The 16193-nt window shown below is 42.2% G+C and overlaps 2 protein-coding genes across 2 annotated transcripts; both read right to left on the reverse strand.

The window, feature by feature from the left end:
* Window positions 1-26: 26 nt before the first annotated feature.
* LOC131272763 (dehydrogenase/reductase SDR family member 7) lies at window positions 27-2780 on the reverse strand. The gene is made up of 6 exons (XM_058274614.1): window positions 1992-2780; window positions 1769-1918; window positions 1335-1690; window positions 1141-1254; window positions 889-1055; window positions 27-564 (listed from the first exon to the last, which is right to left on the reverse strand). Exons 1-6 carry the CDS (start codon window positions 2116-2118, stop codon window positions 510-512), a joined length of 969 nt encoding a protein of 322 aa, XP_058130597.1. The 5' UTR covers window positions 2119-2780; the 3' UTR covers window positions 27-509.
* Window positions 2781-4056: 1276 nt separating this feature from the next.
* Window positions 4057-6867, reverse strand: LOC131266916 (elongation of very long chain fatty acids protein 4-like). The gene is made up of 5 exons (XM_058269609.1): window positions 6683-6867; window positions 6442-6604; window positions 5124-5295; window positions 4351-4478; window positions 4057-4269 (listed from the first exon to the last, which is right to left on the reverse strand). Exons 1-5 carry the CDS (start codon window positions 6865-6867, stop codon window positions 4057-4059), a joined length of 861 nt encoding a protein of 286 aa, XP_058125592.1.
* Between the last annotated feature and the right edge of the window lie 9326 nt (window positions 6868-16193).

Consider the following 16193-nt stretch of genomic DNA (forward strand, 5'->3'; position numbering starts at 1 on the left):
AATCATGCTTGGATTCTCTTCGTTGATTAATATTACTTTATTCTACAATGAATTTCTACACCGGTGTATTTCTAGTTGCTGTAGCCTGCACATGTGCGCAAAACAAAAACAATTATTGTGTATTTAAATTAAATTACTATAACAAAATTGTAAATATTTTTTCGTAAACTAACACACAAACTGCTAAATGCGACAGATTTGGCGAACCTGATCGAAAAAGGAAATGATACCATCTCAACAGCAAACGATGAATGCGTGGAATGAAAGTACTGATTGATCGTCCGCTTTTTAGTGGAAGCCCAGCTGCCTTGGAACGGCGGAGGTTGAAATTCACGTTCACGTCACATCCGTCTGATCCGGAAGAAGTCCGTTTTTTCGAATGGTGCAGTGCCTGGTTGCTGCGTTTGGTCGGCTGGCGTTGATGGAATGCGCAGGGTGCACGCCGTGTTGCAGGTGTTCTGTTAGTAAGTTCTGCTCCGGATTTTCGAAGCTTCATTTTTAGCGCCAATTTACCGACTATCGCGGATTCGCTGCAGACGCTCTCCGCCAACAATTTTCAGCAGGCTGTGAAAACAATCGAAGCAAATGTGATCGTTATTGAGTGATCCTCTGGTGTCGGTTGCTAGGTTAACACCTTGATGACACACTTGTTTTTAACACTTTGTTGACAACACTTCTTGATACCCACATTCCATTGCATTATTTTAGCATTTCGTATTGTCGTTCGTTACCGATTTTTCTCGGCTTTATTTTTCTTAATAATACTCGTGGGAAACGGACTAGAGTAAATCGATACAAGCATACTTAGATCGCCAGCTGCAGCATGTTTTTGACAGAAAGTGCCCGTCAACAAAGTGTTAATTAATGTTTCTTTAAATCGTTACTTACAGCCGCTTCAAATTCGGATAGTAGAGCGCAACGTAGAGTATCATATTGACCGGGAATGTGCCGACCCAGCTCAGGTGGGTCTTGTTGGCGATTGCCATCGCGTACAGGTGGCCACAGCGTTCACTCGTCATGCGTCGATCGGTCGGCTGAACTCGTTGGTTGTATTTCTATCCAAAGACACGGAAGAGAAACTGTCACGCAAAGGGTCCTCGTGTCGTGAAGAGCTTCCCGACACCATCGGCGTTTACTTACCGCGCCGGGCGTATCGGTGAAACACTCCTGCAGAAAGTTGGTCGCCGTCGGTCCGGGGCAGAACATCGTAATGTTTACGTTCGGGTATTCGTTCCGCAGCGACTCGAAGTAACCCTGGTAAGGGAACGAAAACGGAGAGTTAAGGGAAGTATTGCAACGAGATTGAGATTCGTCCCTTCGTTCGACATTCTTACATGAAGCGCATGCTTGGCACCGGTGTACGTGCCCGAGTTCGGGGCACCGATCAGACCGGCCACACTGCTCGTCACCACTAGGTGGCCCTTCATCGAGTTGCGCACGAAAAAGTCCAGCGCTATGCGCGACAGGTTCACCACGGCGAACACGTCCAGCTCGAACAGCTCCCGGTCCACCTTGATGTTGATCGAGCCCCAGGCCGCGCGCTGCGACCGGCCAGCGTTGTTCACCAGCACGTCCACCGTCTTGAAGTGGTCGAGAACCATGTTGAAGTAGTCGTTGTGATGGTTCACATGCAGCATATCCATTTCCAGCACGTACACATCGTTCGGACCGAGGCTTCCGTTCGATTGTGCTGGTCCCGCGATAAAGATAAAAAGAAAGATATCTTAATGTTGGCCATGTGTTCTGCTACGTAAGGGAGAACACTTACCTATGCAAGCCTGCTTCACCTTAAGCAGCTCCGATATATTTCGTGCGGAAATGCACAGCCTCACACCGTTCCTGGCCAGCGCAATGGCCAGGTCGCGCCCAATCCCACTCGACGCACCCGTAATCCATACAACTTTCCCACGCAGTGAAGCTGTGCGATGTTGGGGGAGAGATAGAACATTGTAGAACGATGGTCCGCACCGGATGTGCCGATGGCTACTTACAGATCGGTTTGCCCAGCTTCGAGAGCACAAACAGTTCAATATCCGAATCGAGGGCGGCCCACAGTATCAACCGAATCAGGTGGTACGTGAAGAAACATATCGTTACAAAATAGACGAAGAATGCCATCTTTGGGCGGGACACTATGCCACACACTTCCGTCCGGTTTCAACCCAAATGGCACACCCTTTGGTATGGCGCGTGCTGTTGCGGATCGATGATCACGAACTCCTCTTCCTCCCTAAAAGTATGATCGCACGATGCGGCTGATGATGACACACTATCGCTGTTGAGGGTGAAAAAATCCGATGACACTGTCAACCGCTGCAGACTGTCTCGACGGGAGGTGGCTTCCTACGTCACGGGTCACGGCCTAAGAAAGAGCCTGCCATCTATAATCCATCGTACGGAACGCAAACACTGGAAACAGCAAACTGCGATCGACGTCCAAAAACGATCGGGAACAAATTCGCCTGGTTTGTGTTTTACTTTGGATCTTACTAGGCGAACGCACAATGCGACAGGTGGGCACACTTTCTTTTCCCACCCCGCGGTGTTGGGAATATGTGTGTGTTGTTGTTTTTTTTTTTTTTAATTATTACGCGATATCGCTGACGGGCGACGTTTCCTACGCGCACACACGGGTTCGATAGTGCGTTTTTGCTGACGCCGCCACAATGCCGCTTTTTGTTTCCCCCTCCCCTGCCCAGTTCGACCGGTTGGTCTGGTTCGATCGCGAGTTGCCAAATGTGTCGCGAAATCGAAACTCGACGCTACCGTCCAGTGCCGCGCATCAGTTGATTGCACTGCGCCGAGGGTTATATTTATTTATTTTCGTCTGTTGTTCCGTGTGCGTATGGACGGACGGTGACGCGAGCTGAGTGACCCCGCGACGCTGTCAAGATCATGACCACCGCACGCGGCATTCCATGAATTCATTCATGGCGGTCCAGCGGTGAGTGTTCGGCATCTCGAGATGTGGAACTGGTCGCGATGCGGCCGCCCGGATGAACACATTGTTTACGATTTTAAAGCACCAACAGTACAGCTTCATTCGAACCGTTTCATTTGAGTAGGGAATTTAAATATGCATCTTTTTAAATGGTTTAATGGGCGAATGTGTGTGTGTTTTTTTTAATGGTTATATTACCTAAATATTATTATTATTTTTATAATTATTAATATACCAGAGGACACCACCATAAAGTATGTTAACAGACAACCAAGAGTAAGGTGATCGTTATTTAAACGTGATCGTGTATAGCGCATGTTGGGGTATTGTGAGCTGTCAATATATTTTAAATACAATTAAATGTCCTTGAAAATTTGGTGAATTTGAAATGAAATAATCTAAGAAAATTGTACATGTTATTCTTCTCAACACAAGTTAAAATTTTACACAAATAAGAATGCATTATTTTGCAGTATGCTGATAACAGCAAAATTTAGTATGGTATAAAAATAATCAAACTGTATATTTAACTATCCTAATTTATCTTTTTAGGTAAGGGTTTCATCAAAAATTTATCAATTTCTTCTTTGTCGTCGTTAGCAGTAATAAGATCAAAGATTACGCGAATGTAGCACATTTAAAATTAAAATGTTCATTCCATATTAATTACATCACATACTTGTGATTAGGAAGCTTATGAATCTAATCTAATCGAATCTAATAACATTAATGTTTTAATTGGAATTTTGCGTACTGTTCGTCTCGAAACATCAATAGAGTTACACAAACATGAATCAGGATGGGTGACATTATTTCGAATAGTTTAGCTGGGTCCTTAGCATAGACGCTGATCTCTGATGTCCCCAAAGTCTTCATCGATAGAAGGATTTCGCAGTAGTTTATCATTGTGATACAAAAATGGCAAATAAATTTAACTATAATCCAGATTTTACTTTATTTCCTATTGGTATAAACGTAACAGAACGGAAGAGTGATAGGTAGAAAGTAGAACACCCTTTCGAGACACGGGGAGAGAGATAAATGTACAAAACACAGAATCCGACGGAAGTTGCAAATGGCGGTGGAACCACTTGTTTGACGGCCGTCCGGCAGGCTCAGTTGTCCTTTTTGATCGCACCCATGTCGATGCAGTTGATCTCGAACTGCTGGATCGGTCGGCCCTGCAGGTACGCCTGGGCGTAGAAGTTGCCGAACAGCACGATGAACGAGATCATGTACCCGATCAGGGTGTAGTGCATCCAGAGTGGAAACTCGCACCCGGTGATGATACCGTTGATGCCGAGGATCATGGCGACGGTGAACTGGATCTGTGCGGGGAGGGAAGCAAATGAAGTGCAGGGGATCAGTAGGGTTGCTCGGTTTGTGGAAAGACGAAATCAATCACATACCAACTGCAGAATCGTGAGGTACTTCTTCCACCAGAGATACTTGTTCATGTGCGGCCCGAGCGCGGCCAGACCGTAGTATGTGTACATCAGCACATGGATGAAGGAGTTGACCATCGCCGGAAGGAACGCTGCAAAGCAGAATGAGAGAGTGTCGTAAATTGTGCCATTAAATGTTATAAGATATCCAATGTTGGGCGTCCCTATCGCACCAGAGAAGAAATTTCGTAGAATATAAATATACGAACAACGAAACGAAGCAAAGCATTATCATTACACCCCAGAAATAATGTGCTTAAACTATTATTAATAAACCTTATCGCCCGTGTTCAAAGGAAAGGATAATAGGTCGGTTCATAATGAACGACCATTTATCTTTGCGGTAATGATTTCGTACGTTAATGCTTCCGAATGATCGTCTCGAGGATGTTGGCAGAGGATTAATGCGTGTATTTTAACTTCGTAGCGGCAATTTTCCTCTTGATTGAACTGTGTACAACATCAATAACAGTAAAATTTTATATTACACATATTTAAATATGGCTATCGAAAGTTAGTGTTGCTTTCAGCTTCTGTTGATTGAGTAGAGGATGTGTCAACAATGGTCAAGTCGTTGGTGAATATTTATGAAAAAGGAACGTGTCTGGTTTCATATGCAATTTTATCATTTTCTCACCATTAAATAGATCCGAATATGATTCGATATTCTTTAAAATGCATTATTTATATTGTATTAAACAATAACAGTTTTCACTTCACTACAATGCATTACTTACTGCTTCCGCTGGGAACCCATTTGACCCCGATCCACCAGAAGGAAAACATCGTGCTGTGATGGTACACGTGTAGGAACGTCAGCTGGTTGTCCTTTTTGCGCAGAATGAAGAAGAATGTATCGGAGAACTCCAGCACCTTGGAGAAATAGTACCACCAAACGGCGTCGACGATCTATAAAACGCAGTAAGAAATGAAATGCAAATTAGTCAACTAGTTTGCAGCGTTACATTACAAGCGACTCAAGGAAATATCAAAGCAGCCTTGCGAACGAAAAGTGAAACCATCGCCTTTAGCTGATCGGTGATCGCGTGAGAAACTACGTAAGGCGAAGGATCAGAGTTGTTTTAGTAGGAACGAAAGTGAAATCCCTTTTCTAAAGGTTTGAGTTTCACCCGAAGCTCCCAACCGAGGATACCGAGGGGAGGAGTATGACGTATCAGATCGGGTTTTTCCTTTTAATTTCTCCTTCCTTCCTTCCTCCCGGAGGTCAGGTACATGCCGGACGAAGGTAGGAAACTAACCAGACATTCGATGGTCCGGTTCAAAAGCGGAACCGGAGTCCGCAGAATTGGGATATCATGCCCGAAAAGCCGCAACGTATGCGCGTGATAATATAATAAAAGCGCAACCGAAACCGAAACCCTGAACCGGGCGAACAGGTTGTTCAACACCAGGATGAACTGATAAATCATGCGCTCGGTTTCGCGGGGCCAGGGAAGAACAACACGGCAGTAGAAGAAGCTGAAACTGGCTAGCCAGGTCCTGACCCCTGCACGTCGCACCCGTCTGTCAGGTCCTTTTGGGGCGGCCGTTTTCGTCGGTCAAGTTTGATGACCCCCTTCTTCGTGTTTGCCATGCCTTTCGACGGTTCAACTGTACGTCATTAAGAGCTTTCGTTTTACCACCAGCAGACGAATGCGTTTCGGCGTACTCGTGTATAATTTGTCGGCTCTTTTGCGTGTGGTTTTTGACAAGTTGCATGGAAAGGGAATTTGCAACCAGATCTACATTTTCGGGGATATAAGAATACTATTAGCATAAGTTTATTGATTGCTTCTAATTTAACTTGTCTTGCGCTATTATAGTCTTCTAAATGTATTTTTAACATATGATTTAGCTACTATTATTGGGACCTTGTGTCGCAAAATGTAAAGCGAAACTCTAAACCTTGCTCTTTTCAGAGTTCAAGAAAACAACAAATATTGTTGGTAGTGATCCTTTGCGAGAGTCTCTTATTTAAAATTATAATGATACAAACTGATGGCACCTCTACTAATATTTTAGCGATTGAATAACAGCACAAGAAGGTAAACTTACTCGCAGTTCGGCCGGATTGAAACTCTGCCGGCAGGGCTCACAGATGTAACTGTACCGGCGCATGGTCGACCCGACGAACAGCTGCAGGCAGATATACAGATTGAGCAGGGCCATCGCCAGGTTGTATGGCACAAGTAGCGACGTCAGATCGAACGGTTTCCGGCTGCAAAGAAAGTTGCGACGCAACAAACGAGAATTAAATTCGAACCTACACTTTTCAGAACTTTCGCACAGAACTTACTCTCGCATCATTTTTGGCCCGATCCACACGAGAAAGAGGTATATACAGACGCACACGAACGTGGGCATCGGGGAGTCGACCATCGGCCAGCCTTTGGTGCGCGGATCGGCCAACGTGAGCGTCCATTCGTAATAGCCGAACACGTCGTAGAACGGGATGCTTTCGCTGATGTTTGCGGAGGCCATTGTGGACGGTTTTGTGGGAAGGAGAGCACACAGTGTCCTAGCCCTGGGTTGAAAAGCGAACATAAGCTTAAGACTATTTTCAACGAATCGAGAAAATATGGTTACGTATTTGAAATGGAGAATTTTACACACTAATCCACCCTGGTGTGAAACAAGTTACAATACATAAAGTTACTCCTAAAAACTGTAGGTACAGCATCTTATCCCAAATATTGTGGTAAGTTTTAAATGATGGTCGAAACTTTTAATGTTTCGTTGTGGAAAAAACATAAAACCTATCAAATGGTCGTCAAACGAAATTTTAACAGCTATTTTTGCTTAGACTTAAATTTAACTATTTACCCAAAACTAATCATTCCCTAATAAAACACCATATTTGAAAGTCATATAAGTTTTCGTACACCATCAGAATTCATCAGAGATAAACTCTGCTAATCAAGTAGTCTGAGGCTACTAATCAAGCAGTCACTGATATTTTCAAAACATTCCATTCTCGTAATACTCACGCAAAACAATTAATGACCACTTAGCTTATTCAACATTCAATTCGCTAAGTTTTATGTTCCTCCAGGACCAGCTATAAGAATTTCACAGATATGACGAAAAGTTGGGTTTAAACGTGAAAATTGTCACTGTACTTTCACCTCTGGGAGTAACTTTGGTAAAAAAATATTTGTTTGGTTTAAAAAATGTTCGAACATGCACCGCTCTGCGCGCTAACAATTTTAACGGGTGTTTTGTTTGCTTTCAAAAAACTACACAAGTCAAACTAAATTTTGAATACAATACATTTTTCAGTGAGCTTCGAACGATGTTATAATTTTTGCAGAAATTTAATTTAATTTAATAATTTTGAACTAAACTTAACTGCAACCCCTTTGGGACACAAAGTATTACTGTTCATATTTTTTTTTCCTAATTGCCAAGAAAGCAGACATGCCCCACGTTTTTCTCCTGTGGTAAGCATAAATTACAATTCGACCGACCTGTGATCGATGTTGTTGGTGGCGGTTTTTTCAGACAAAGCGCGGAGAACGAAAAGGTACAATAAATTACGGTATCACTTTGCACTTTCCACCCGCTCTTCCCCTGCCCCGGCTACCACCGGCTGCCACGAGTTGAAGCACTTTGGAAAAAAAACACCTCCGAAAACTAAATGGCGAAATTGTTTTAGCTTTCGGTGCAACAACAACTTTTGTTAGATTGCTTCTTGCTATTGGTCTTTTTACAACAGGTGCACTACAAATTTGAGCAATTTTCCACGAAATTTCCTAAGATGTTCTGGAAAAATAGCAGCAAACCGGAACAAACACGCACTCCACACGGAACGTGTGGACACGGTGTGTCACTTAAAGTTTCAGCGGTTCTCAACCGGTTGTTTTTGCGTTCGGTTTTGCGCTGCCAGCACACACGCGTGATGCACACGGTTCGGCGTGCGAAGGAACAGTGAGCCCAGCGACGGCCAGCACGTTGACAGGAAAGCTGCCGCTCGATGCATATTTTGTTATTGTTTCTTTTTTCCCCTTTCCCGCGCCGGTCGCTGCCGATCGGGTTCGGCCCGTGTCCGGTACGCCCATGACCTGCGATTCGCGATGAGAGCGAGAGTGACAGGTGGATGACAATTATAGGCAGGCGGGGAGGCGACGGAATCGACGTCAGCTCACACACCACCGCGATCGTGAGGTGCTTTATGATCGATGGGTTGAGTTGTTTTTGACGGTATGATCGTAGGAGTAATCTAGCTCTGAAGTACGGGAGAAATTTCCTGTCAACCTGTATTGTTTTTACACGTTATAAAAATTGATTCGTTCGTTATATGTTCTCCAATGAAACTTTAAGTCTCAGCAAAACCACTCCTCTACAAGTGGGAAATTTCCATATAAATCGACTTGTTCATCATTTTGAGAGTGTGTATTACAATCTATGCAATGATAATTCGTCATCAGCGAATACTGAGGCCCTCTCAACCTCGCATATAGCCCAACCCCCTTACAAAGTTCTACTAAGAGTAGCTAATCTTCTTACCCTCTATCGCACGACGCAAAGTAGATATCAGAAAAAGTAGAAAACTCACGATACCTGCTATACAGGATCAGCTGAGTTCGACGGAGACTACAATCTGTGAGACAAACAAAAACATTATAACTGTTCAACACTTGAGTAAGATAACGGGAAAGGAATGAAAATGAGATGATCTTCAAGGATAATCAAGTCGCAAATAAAAAATCACATAAACTTATATAAGTAGCTAAGAGCTAAAAAGTACAAGAATTAATATGATCTTTAACTTAAGGTGAAAGTGTAAGCAAAATAGTTTAAAATGTAACTTGATTTAAAAAATGATAATCATAAACAAAGACTATAGTAAGGAGGGCAATGTCAATGAATAAATGCTACCTGATGTAACGGAACAAGGAACATACTAACAAAAAGTAACGAACACATTTATTATCCCTTATATGTTAGGTGTAGTGGGCGTGCAACACCCACAAGGAAGTTTGTCCCTTATGCGTCGCTAGAACTCTTACCGTCTTCCTTATTGTGGACTGGTTCGAGCAGGAAGAATTTTGGAAATGCATAAAACGCTAGTGCTGAGTACAAAGTACTCCGCTAAGCTACACTTCACGCGATCCGGCATGGAATGTGGTTGCATTCTGGTACCCCATGATTAAAGGGACCTCTAATGCTGCACTACGCAGGAACCGCGGCCTTTAGCGGGAAGTGAGCTCCATGTAATTTTTTTTTTGCGGCTGTTCTAATGAGTTTCATAGTGACCTAGATGGACTATACAGCATCCTGTAATTAAGTGGACCTGCCTAGGCGTACAATCGATTACGGACACGGCGGGGAAACCTTGAGGGACGCACACTCGACCCTGTGGTGAACCTGACCCGCGGCTAGGCAGGAGGAGCCAGGACGGAGAAATCGGAGTACCCGCGACGTATTCGTGACCTTTGGCACCAGTTGTACTGCCTTCCCGGTTGAGGTGATTTGAATAAAGCTTACCATAACATATTGCACGCAGGGATGTCTCTCTGTTGTAGTCCTTTATAATTAAAAAGTGTAATGTTAATGAATATGTTTTATTAAGTTAAATTGATCATTTTTAACATCCTTAATTTTAATCAAGGCAAAATTGTTTCTAAAACAAAATTTTTCTTTACGCCAGTTTTCTAATCGTTCTTGCTAGGGTATTTTTGCAAGATTTGAAGGACAACCTAATCCTCGACGAGTTTTACAAAGAGTTAGATAATAATTGCTCCAACCCCTCATTAAACAATACATGTCATGCTCGTATCCTGAAGCAGTATGATCGACATAAGTAGGAAAAAGTGAAAATATCCCTGCCCTATAATTGTTGTGACCTTCGTTACTTTCTTTCCGCTTCACTTTGGAGATCCCGGGAGACGAATGTGTGAAGGGTTTAAGACAAAAATTCCGAAAAGAAAAAAGGAAAGTACATGGGCTTGCATCTTGTTTTTTCGCACTCTGTTTTCTACTTTTCTTTTTCCCATGTATTTCCTTCCCGCATAGATTGGAGGATGTTTCGCACAAAATTAAATCATTTATAGATGATGACGGCAACCGGGGCTCCTTTTTTGCATGCTTCGATAATTGATCGGTTAAAAATTTATTTGCGATGCGCTCGAGCACGCAATCCGGATGCGCACCGGTCATCACCGTCACGATGTGATCAATTTTCGACAAATTTCGGCGTCCATAAGGTTGCGCCTTGTTAAACCGGGAGGAAAGGATAACGTTGACATTTTATTTAACTATTTTACAAAACATGGGTGTTTACTTGAGTATCTTTGCTAAATAATTCCTGAACATGTCTTGTCAACCAGCGGTGGTTGTACCAAGGGATGTTTTGTTAAAATATTGGTTGTGTTTTCTTTAATCAATCCCCAACAGAAAGCGAAACCGATGCGTGAAATGGAAAGTGAAAATTGCATAGCACCACTTCAACCGCGTCGTGCGTCTTGAAGCATGCTTCAGGATGCCCTGAGACGAATGGCAAAACGGACAATCCATTGATATGGAGGAGAGATTTTTCTCTTTTTTCTTTGTCTCGCGCGTCCCATTAACAAGACCAAGGGTCAGGGCTCGAACCATTTTTCCCTCTTTCTTTTCGCCCCACGAATGGTCGCCAATTTTAAGATGAAGATCTGCACATTACTGTGGCGCGTCTTCGGTGAAGTTGTGTGCATATTGTTTCTCCTTGTTTGATTTTTGCTGTTTTGGCATGTTTTCTTTTAGTTGCTGAAAGTTTGCAGTCGTTTGGTTTTATGAACCAAGTTTTCTCCGCCGGTGGTACACGCCCTTGCTCTGTTTCATTGTCCTTCACGCATTGTATTGCGTGCGCCGGTTTTGGCAGTTTGCAATGAATGCTTAACCCTTAATTAAGGGTTAATTACAAATGAGGAATCATTTTGAACCATTTTCTTTTCGTATTTCGCTGAGGAGCGCTGGTATGCGTCAAAGGAATATTTGAAATCGATCAACTGAAGGATGTACGGCTCAATTAAAAAATCAGAAACACCTCCAAAACAATGACAAACCCTTAGTAATCTATAAAGATTGTTTTTATTCCATTCGGGGTCAATTGAAAAGAGCAACAGGGTGTGAAAAATTGAAGCTTTTACCTGAAGGAATAAGTTATCCTATGTTTCACCCGCTTTTACTTTTGTTCCTGTTTTAGGCAATCATGTGACACGGTTGCTTTTTAACGCACATGATATCAACTCATCGTCGGCTTGGGGTCGAAAAAAGAAACGACAAATTAAGAAACGACCCTGACTGTTCCGATAAATCTTGCACGTCCATTTACTGTGTCGACAGGAACGACCGAGGGAGTCGTTTCACTTTATGGGGATGCACTTTGACCGAACGAAACCGAAAAGAGACGCGTTCAGAGGAGAGGGGCTGCTGGGTGAGGAGAATTAGTGGCAGATGTTTTCGAAAAATTTCTCCATCCCAAAAAAGGAAGACAGCTCGATGGCTGGATTATGCATCTATTAACTCTTCTTAATTAACTTCTACGTCCCAAACTCTATTTTTGCTTAAACAAAGATTTAAATTTTTACTAAGACTCTTTTAAATATAATCTAAGACCTTTTGAAAAAATAAATATTTCGTACAACCGATTACAAGAATAGACTTGTGGGGTTGAGTCGTTTGAGGTTATATTTAAGAAAAAAAAGGCTGAAAGCCACTTTAGAGAAAATTACCATTTGTAAGAAATATTTAGTCGTCCTATCTTATCGATCAGATTTTTCATAATTAAAAAAGGGTAAATTTATAAGGATTCTCGATTCTAGGTGTATTTTTCTCTGATTTAATTCTACTAGCAATAAACGCAGTCTTTTATACTTTTTTGCACAGTATTGCAAAAAAGGATATAAGAAATCTAAACTTCTACTCAATTTACAAAACTAATCCATCCAATGGAGACCATTGATCCCTTTGTAGATTGATTGTTTGGTGTACGAAGAATGGAAAAAAATGCTATTTTTCCCATGCAATAAAGAGAAAGATAAAGAAAGAACGAGCTGCTGAACGATGTGGAACCCGCTCGATGAAACAGGTTTGCCGTTGCGGCGCGGAGTGAGTATCGTTTTATCTTGCCAGCCATTTCCTTGGAAGCCAATATGGGCTACCTTACCTTGATTCGTCTTTGCGCGTATTGTTTTAATTGAAGGATTGTGCGCACCGGGCGCGTGTGGTGGTAATCATTAGGCCTAAGCAGGGCTGGGGGGAAGGTCACGAAGGATGGTGTGCATGATTAGTAATCACCCTCATCAGTGGCAGTTGCAACTCTTCCTGCGTATGGTTGCGTCTAGCCATGGAGTTTCGGTCGAGGAGCAGGGCGAACGTGGACGTCCCTGATGGCGGAGGATGGTGCCTACGTCAGTCCCTAAAGAACCCTAAACGACCACATCTGTGCAGTTGTGATGGTAATGAGTTGTGGGAGGGACAAAAAGGCATATTGCCTGCGAGCAAATGCAACTCGCTGCACAAGCGATTGATATCTTTGATGGCAATGTAGGCGAGCGATTATAGTTCGATTAATGATTGTGTTTGTCCGCAATCAAAGCATAAGGTACGGCGTGTCTAAACACTCCCGAACTGGGCGACCTTGACGTTGGGCGAGAAAACTAAAAACTTCAACAGACAAGCAAGCGACGAACCCGACTCATTGGCTTTCAGTCTCGTTGAAACGACATCGTACGAGACGATGAATGAAAATTGCACTTCAAACAATTCCAGAGTTCCATCTACAGACTGTACATAAACCCCACAATGAAAGAAGGAAATAGATTTATCGACCTGAGCCCCCACAAGACCACAATGTTAAATGGAACACCGCAGGCTTCGGCCCTGGAAGTTCCCATTTTCTTTTCCGTTTCGTTCGTGTGTGATTGCATCACCTGCATCTCTGCCACCCCATTTTCCCCTGCCCCCACAGACCAAGAGATGTTTGACAAAGGAAAAGAGAAAAAAAAAACCCGGGCTGATCGGAAAAGTGGCGTTTGCTTCCTCATTTTCTCCATTTTGTCATGGATACCGACCACAATGCCTTTTAACGCTGGACGTTGAGAAATGATGTTGTTATGGAGCGAAAAAGTTAAAAACCGAAGGATCGTTTCCTTCACCGCACGATCAAAACAGGGAAGAAGCGATTGTTAGAGCTCGGTTTGTGGTTTTCCTCGCGAAAAAGTGCAGTCGCAGCAAAGAGAAGTACGTGTGTGTTGTGTTTTAATCTTGTGTTTGTTACTTTTTAGCTAATAGAAAGTGTTTTGTTTTCATTTTGTAACCCTTGTGAAGACTAATACAATTGGAAAATGTTTCTAAAATGTTGCTCTTTGCTTATGTTCTGGAGGATTGGCTTAGAATCGGAGTGAATTCCAAACCAACACACAACCCAAACGAAAAAACATCTTGGTAAGTAATCTAACATAAAACATTCAGCCCTTCGGGAAAGTGTTTGTCGCTGGTACATCAATCAATTGTTCACCAAACAATTTGCATCTCTTCTCATTGCTGCTGCATTCCTTCCGACAGAAGCCCCCACATGGCATCACATCGATCCCAGGCGACTCCATTAACCCTTCGCGTCGGCCACGACGCCTCGCAAAGTGATTCAAATGGGCTTCCTTTTTCGCGATGCGATGCAAAGAGGAAAGGATTGCACTTGAACCGTCCGTGGTGGGTCGAGGGAGTAGGCTCGTTCCCACAGCATCCACTACCACCATCACCATCGAGAGGGAACAAATGTTGGCGAAACGAGTGAGGGAGAACGCTTCCGATGCGCACACGCCAGCAATTTGTATTTCTCCATTTCAAACACGCCACGGACGTACGGGCGAAATAATTGATGAGCAGGTCAAATGAGGGCGGGCTACACGCGGGTGGGAGTCGCAGGGTGGAATCGAGTTGCATAGTCCGAGGAGAAAGAGAGAAAAAGGGAGAAAGAATGAGAGGGAAGAAAAATACTACCCCCGGACACTCGACGTGGCTCATCCCATCCGGGAGGCTGGTTTATTTGAATTTTTACCTTACGATGCATTGGGTGTTGGCCTCTCGAGGGATTAGAGGAGTGGACGGTGAAAGGTAAGGTGGTGGAAAGTTCGACATAGTTCAAGTGCAGCCGAGTAAGTGCCAGTTGCGAATGCGAAAGGACAAACTGTGGCGTGCGAGAAAGGTTAAATGCAATCGTAATTACGAATGCCACACATTACCGAAGGTAATAAAAACGAGAATATTTTTCGGCATGTGGAGAATCAGCTTGTTGTACAACATGTTAGACTTCTTATTGCATCAGAAAAAAACCATTTCATTATTCAAACACACTGTTGTTTGTTTTGTTTGCTTTTTAAAAGTTTTTTAAATTTACGTTTAGCATATTAAGTCAAGTTCAACATCCCGTGTCATAATTTACACTCTTCTTATATTCCACATTTTAAGCATTGTCCATTCATTTTCTGTCTTCAAACATTTTGACAATTTATGAGTTTTTGTAAATAAGTCGTAAAACCTGTTTCGTGATATTTTAAGGAAATATTTCTTGTTTTCATCGACGAAAATCATAACAAAGATGGAGCTTAAAATTGAAAACCAGTTTGTAATCAACCGCTCAACAACATTAGTTTAAATTTTTAGAGAAAGAACACTAAAAAGAGAAAGAACGCAAAACTTCAAAGTGAATTCGAGAATGATTTTGGGACGTTATTTATTTTCTAAATACCATGTTTTAGAATCTTTTGATACCAATCTTGCTTAACAGTTCTGGCCAAAACAATGCTTTTATAACAGTTGGTTTTTTCAAGATTTCGTACATTAATTATTTTTTAAAATGTCTATTAAAATTTAATTGTAGATATTCATTAGCCTAATTCTCTGTTGTTTGCACAATTAATGCACCGATCACAACATTTACAGTAATTAATCAATAGTCCTCTTCAGCTTTTTTTAAAATGAATTTATAAATTATTTGGATCCACTTAAGCCTTCATGTAATTTAGTTACATTTTGACAGTTCTTTTGAATTTTTCTACACTCTACGTGTCTTGTTAGTCATGATAAATTGTTATTGTCATGATAAAAGTTAAATTGAATATTTTTCCACAAATGAAATTTATAGTACGGAAACCCCCCCTAAAAAAGAAAGTAAACCACACCTTTTAACTGACAGGAATGTAGGTTGATAAAGAGATTGGCTTAGCAATATAAGAATATGACTGATTTTCGCGTGTAATATCATCCCCATTTTTTTAAATGTTAACACTACAACAAGTAGTACAAGTATGTAAGTTTATGGATGTTTCTGATATCAAATTGAATGGTGGATGAAAAAACATATTTAATCTAAGGAAATTAAATTTATTCATACTTGGTCTGAATTGCACAATACAAATCTTTACGTCACAATAAATTATTAATGACTGTTTTGTGTACAGCTATCATGGAAATGATAACAATAATTCAAAGTTTTCGTTGAATTTGGGTCCCACAAACCTAATGTTAATATGAAATGAAAAAGGTGGTGTTATAAGCGGGAAAATACGATAATTTTAGGAGATTGCAACGACGTAATAGTTCAGCTTTAGATGACCGTTCAAACAGCTGGGCAGAATCAGCGCATCATTCCAAGCAACTGTTCGCAAACCTTCGGTTCAGTATTTCGCTTTCGCTCCGGGAAATCCCCGCAACGGTTAGGTGGTTTGAAAAACCTTTGAAAGCAGCATGGGTACCTTGATGTTTTCCCCTTTGCCAAACGAAAGTGAATCCGACATCTCATCACTTGTCATCGTCATCCCGTCGGC

The sequence above is a fragment of the Anopheles coustani genome, chromosome 3 (assembly GCF_943734705.1).
Source record: "Anopheles coustani chromosome 3, idAnoCousDA_361_x.2, whole genome shotgun sequence".
NCBI lineage: Eukaryota > Metazoa > Arthropoda > Insecta > Diptera > Culicidae > Anopheles > Anopheles coustani.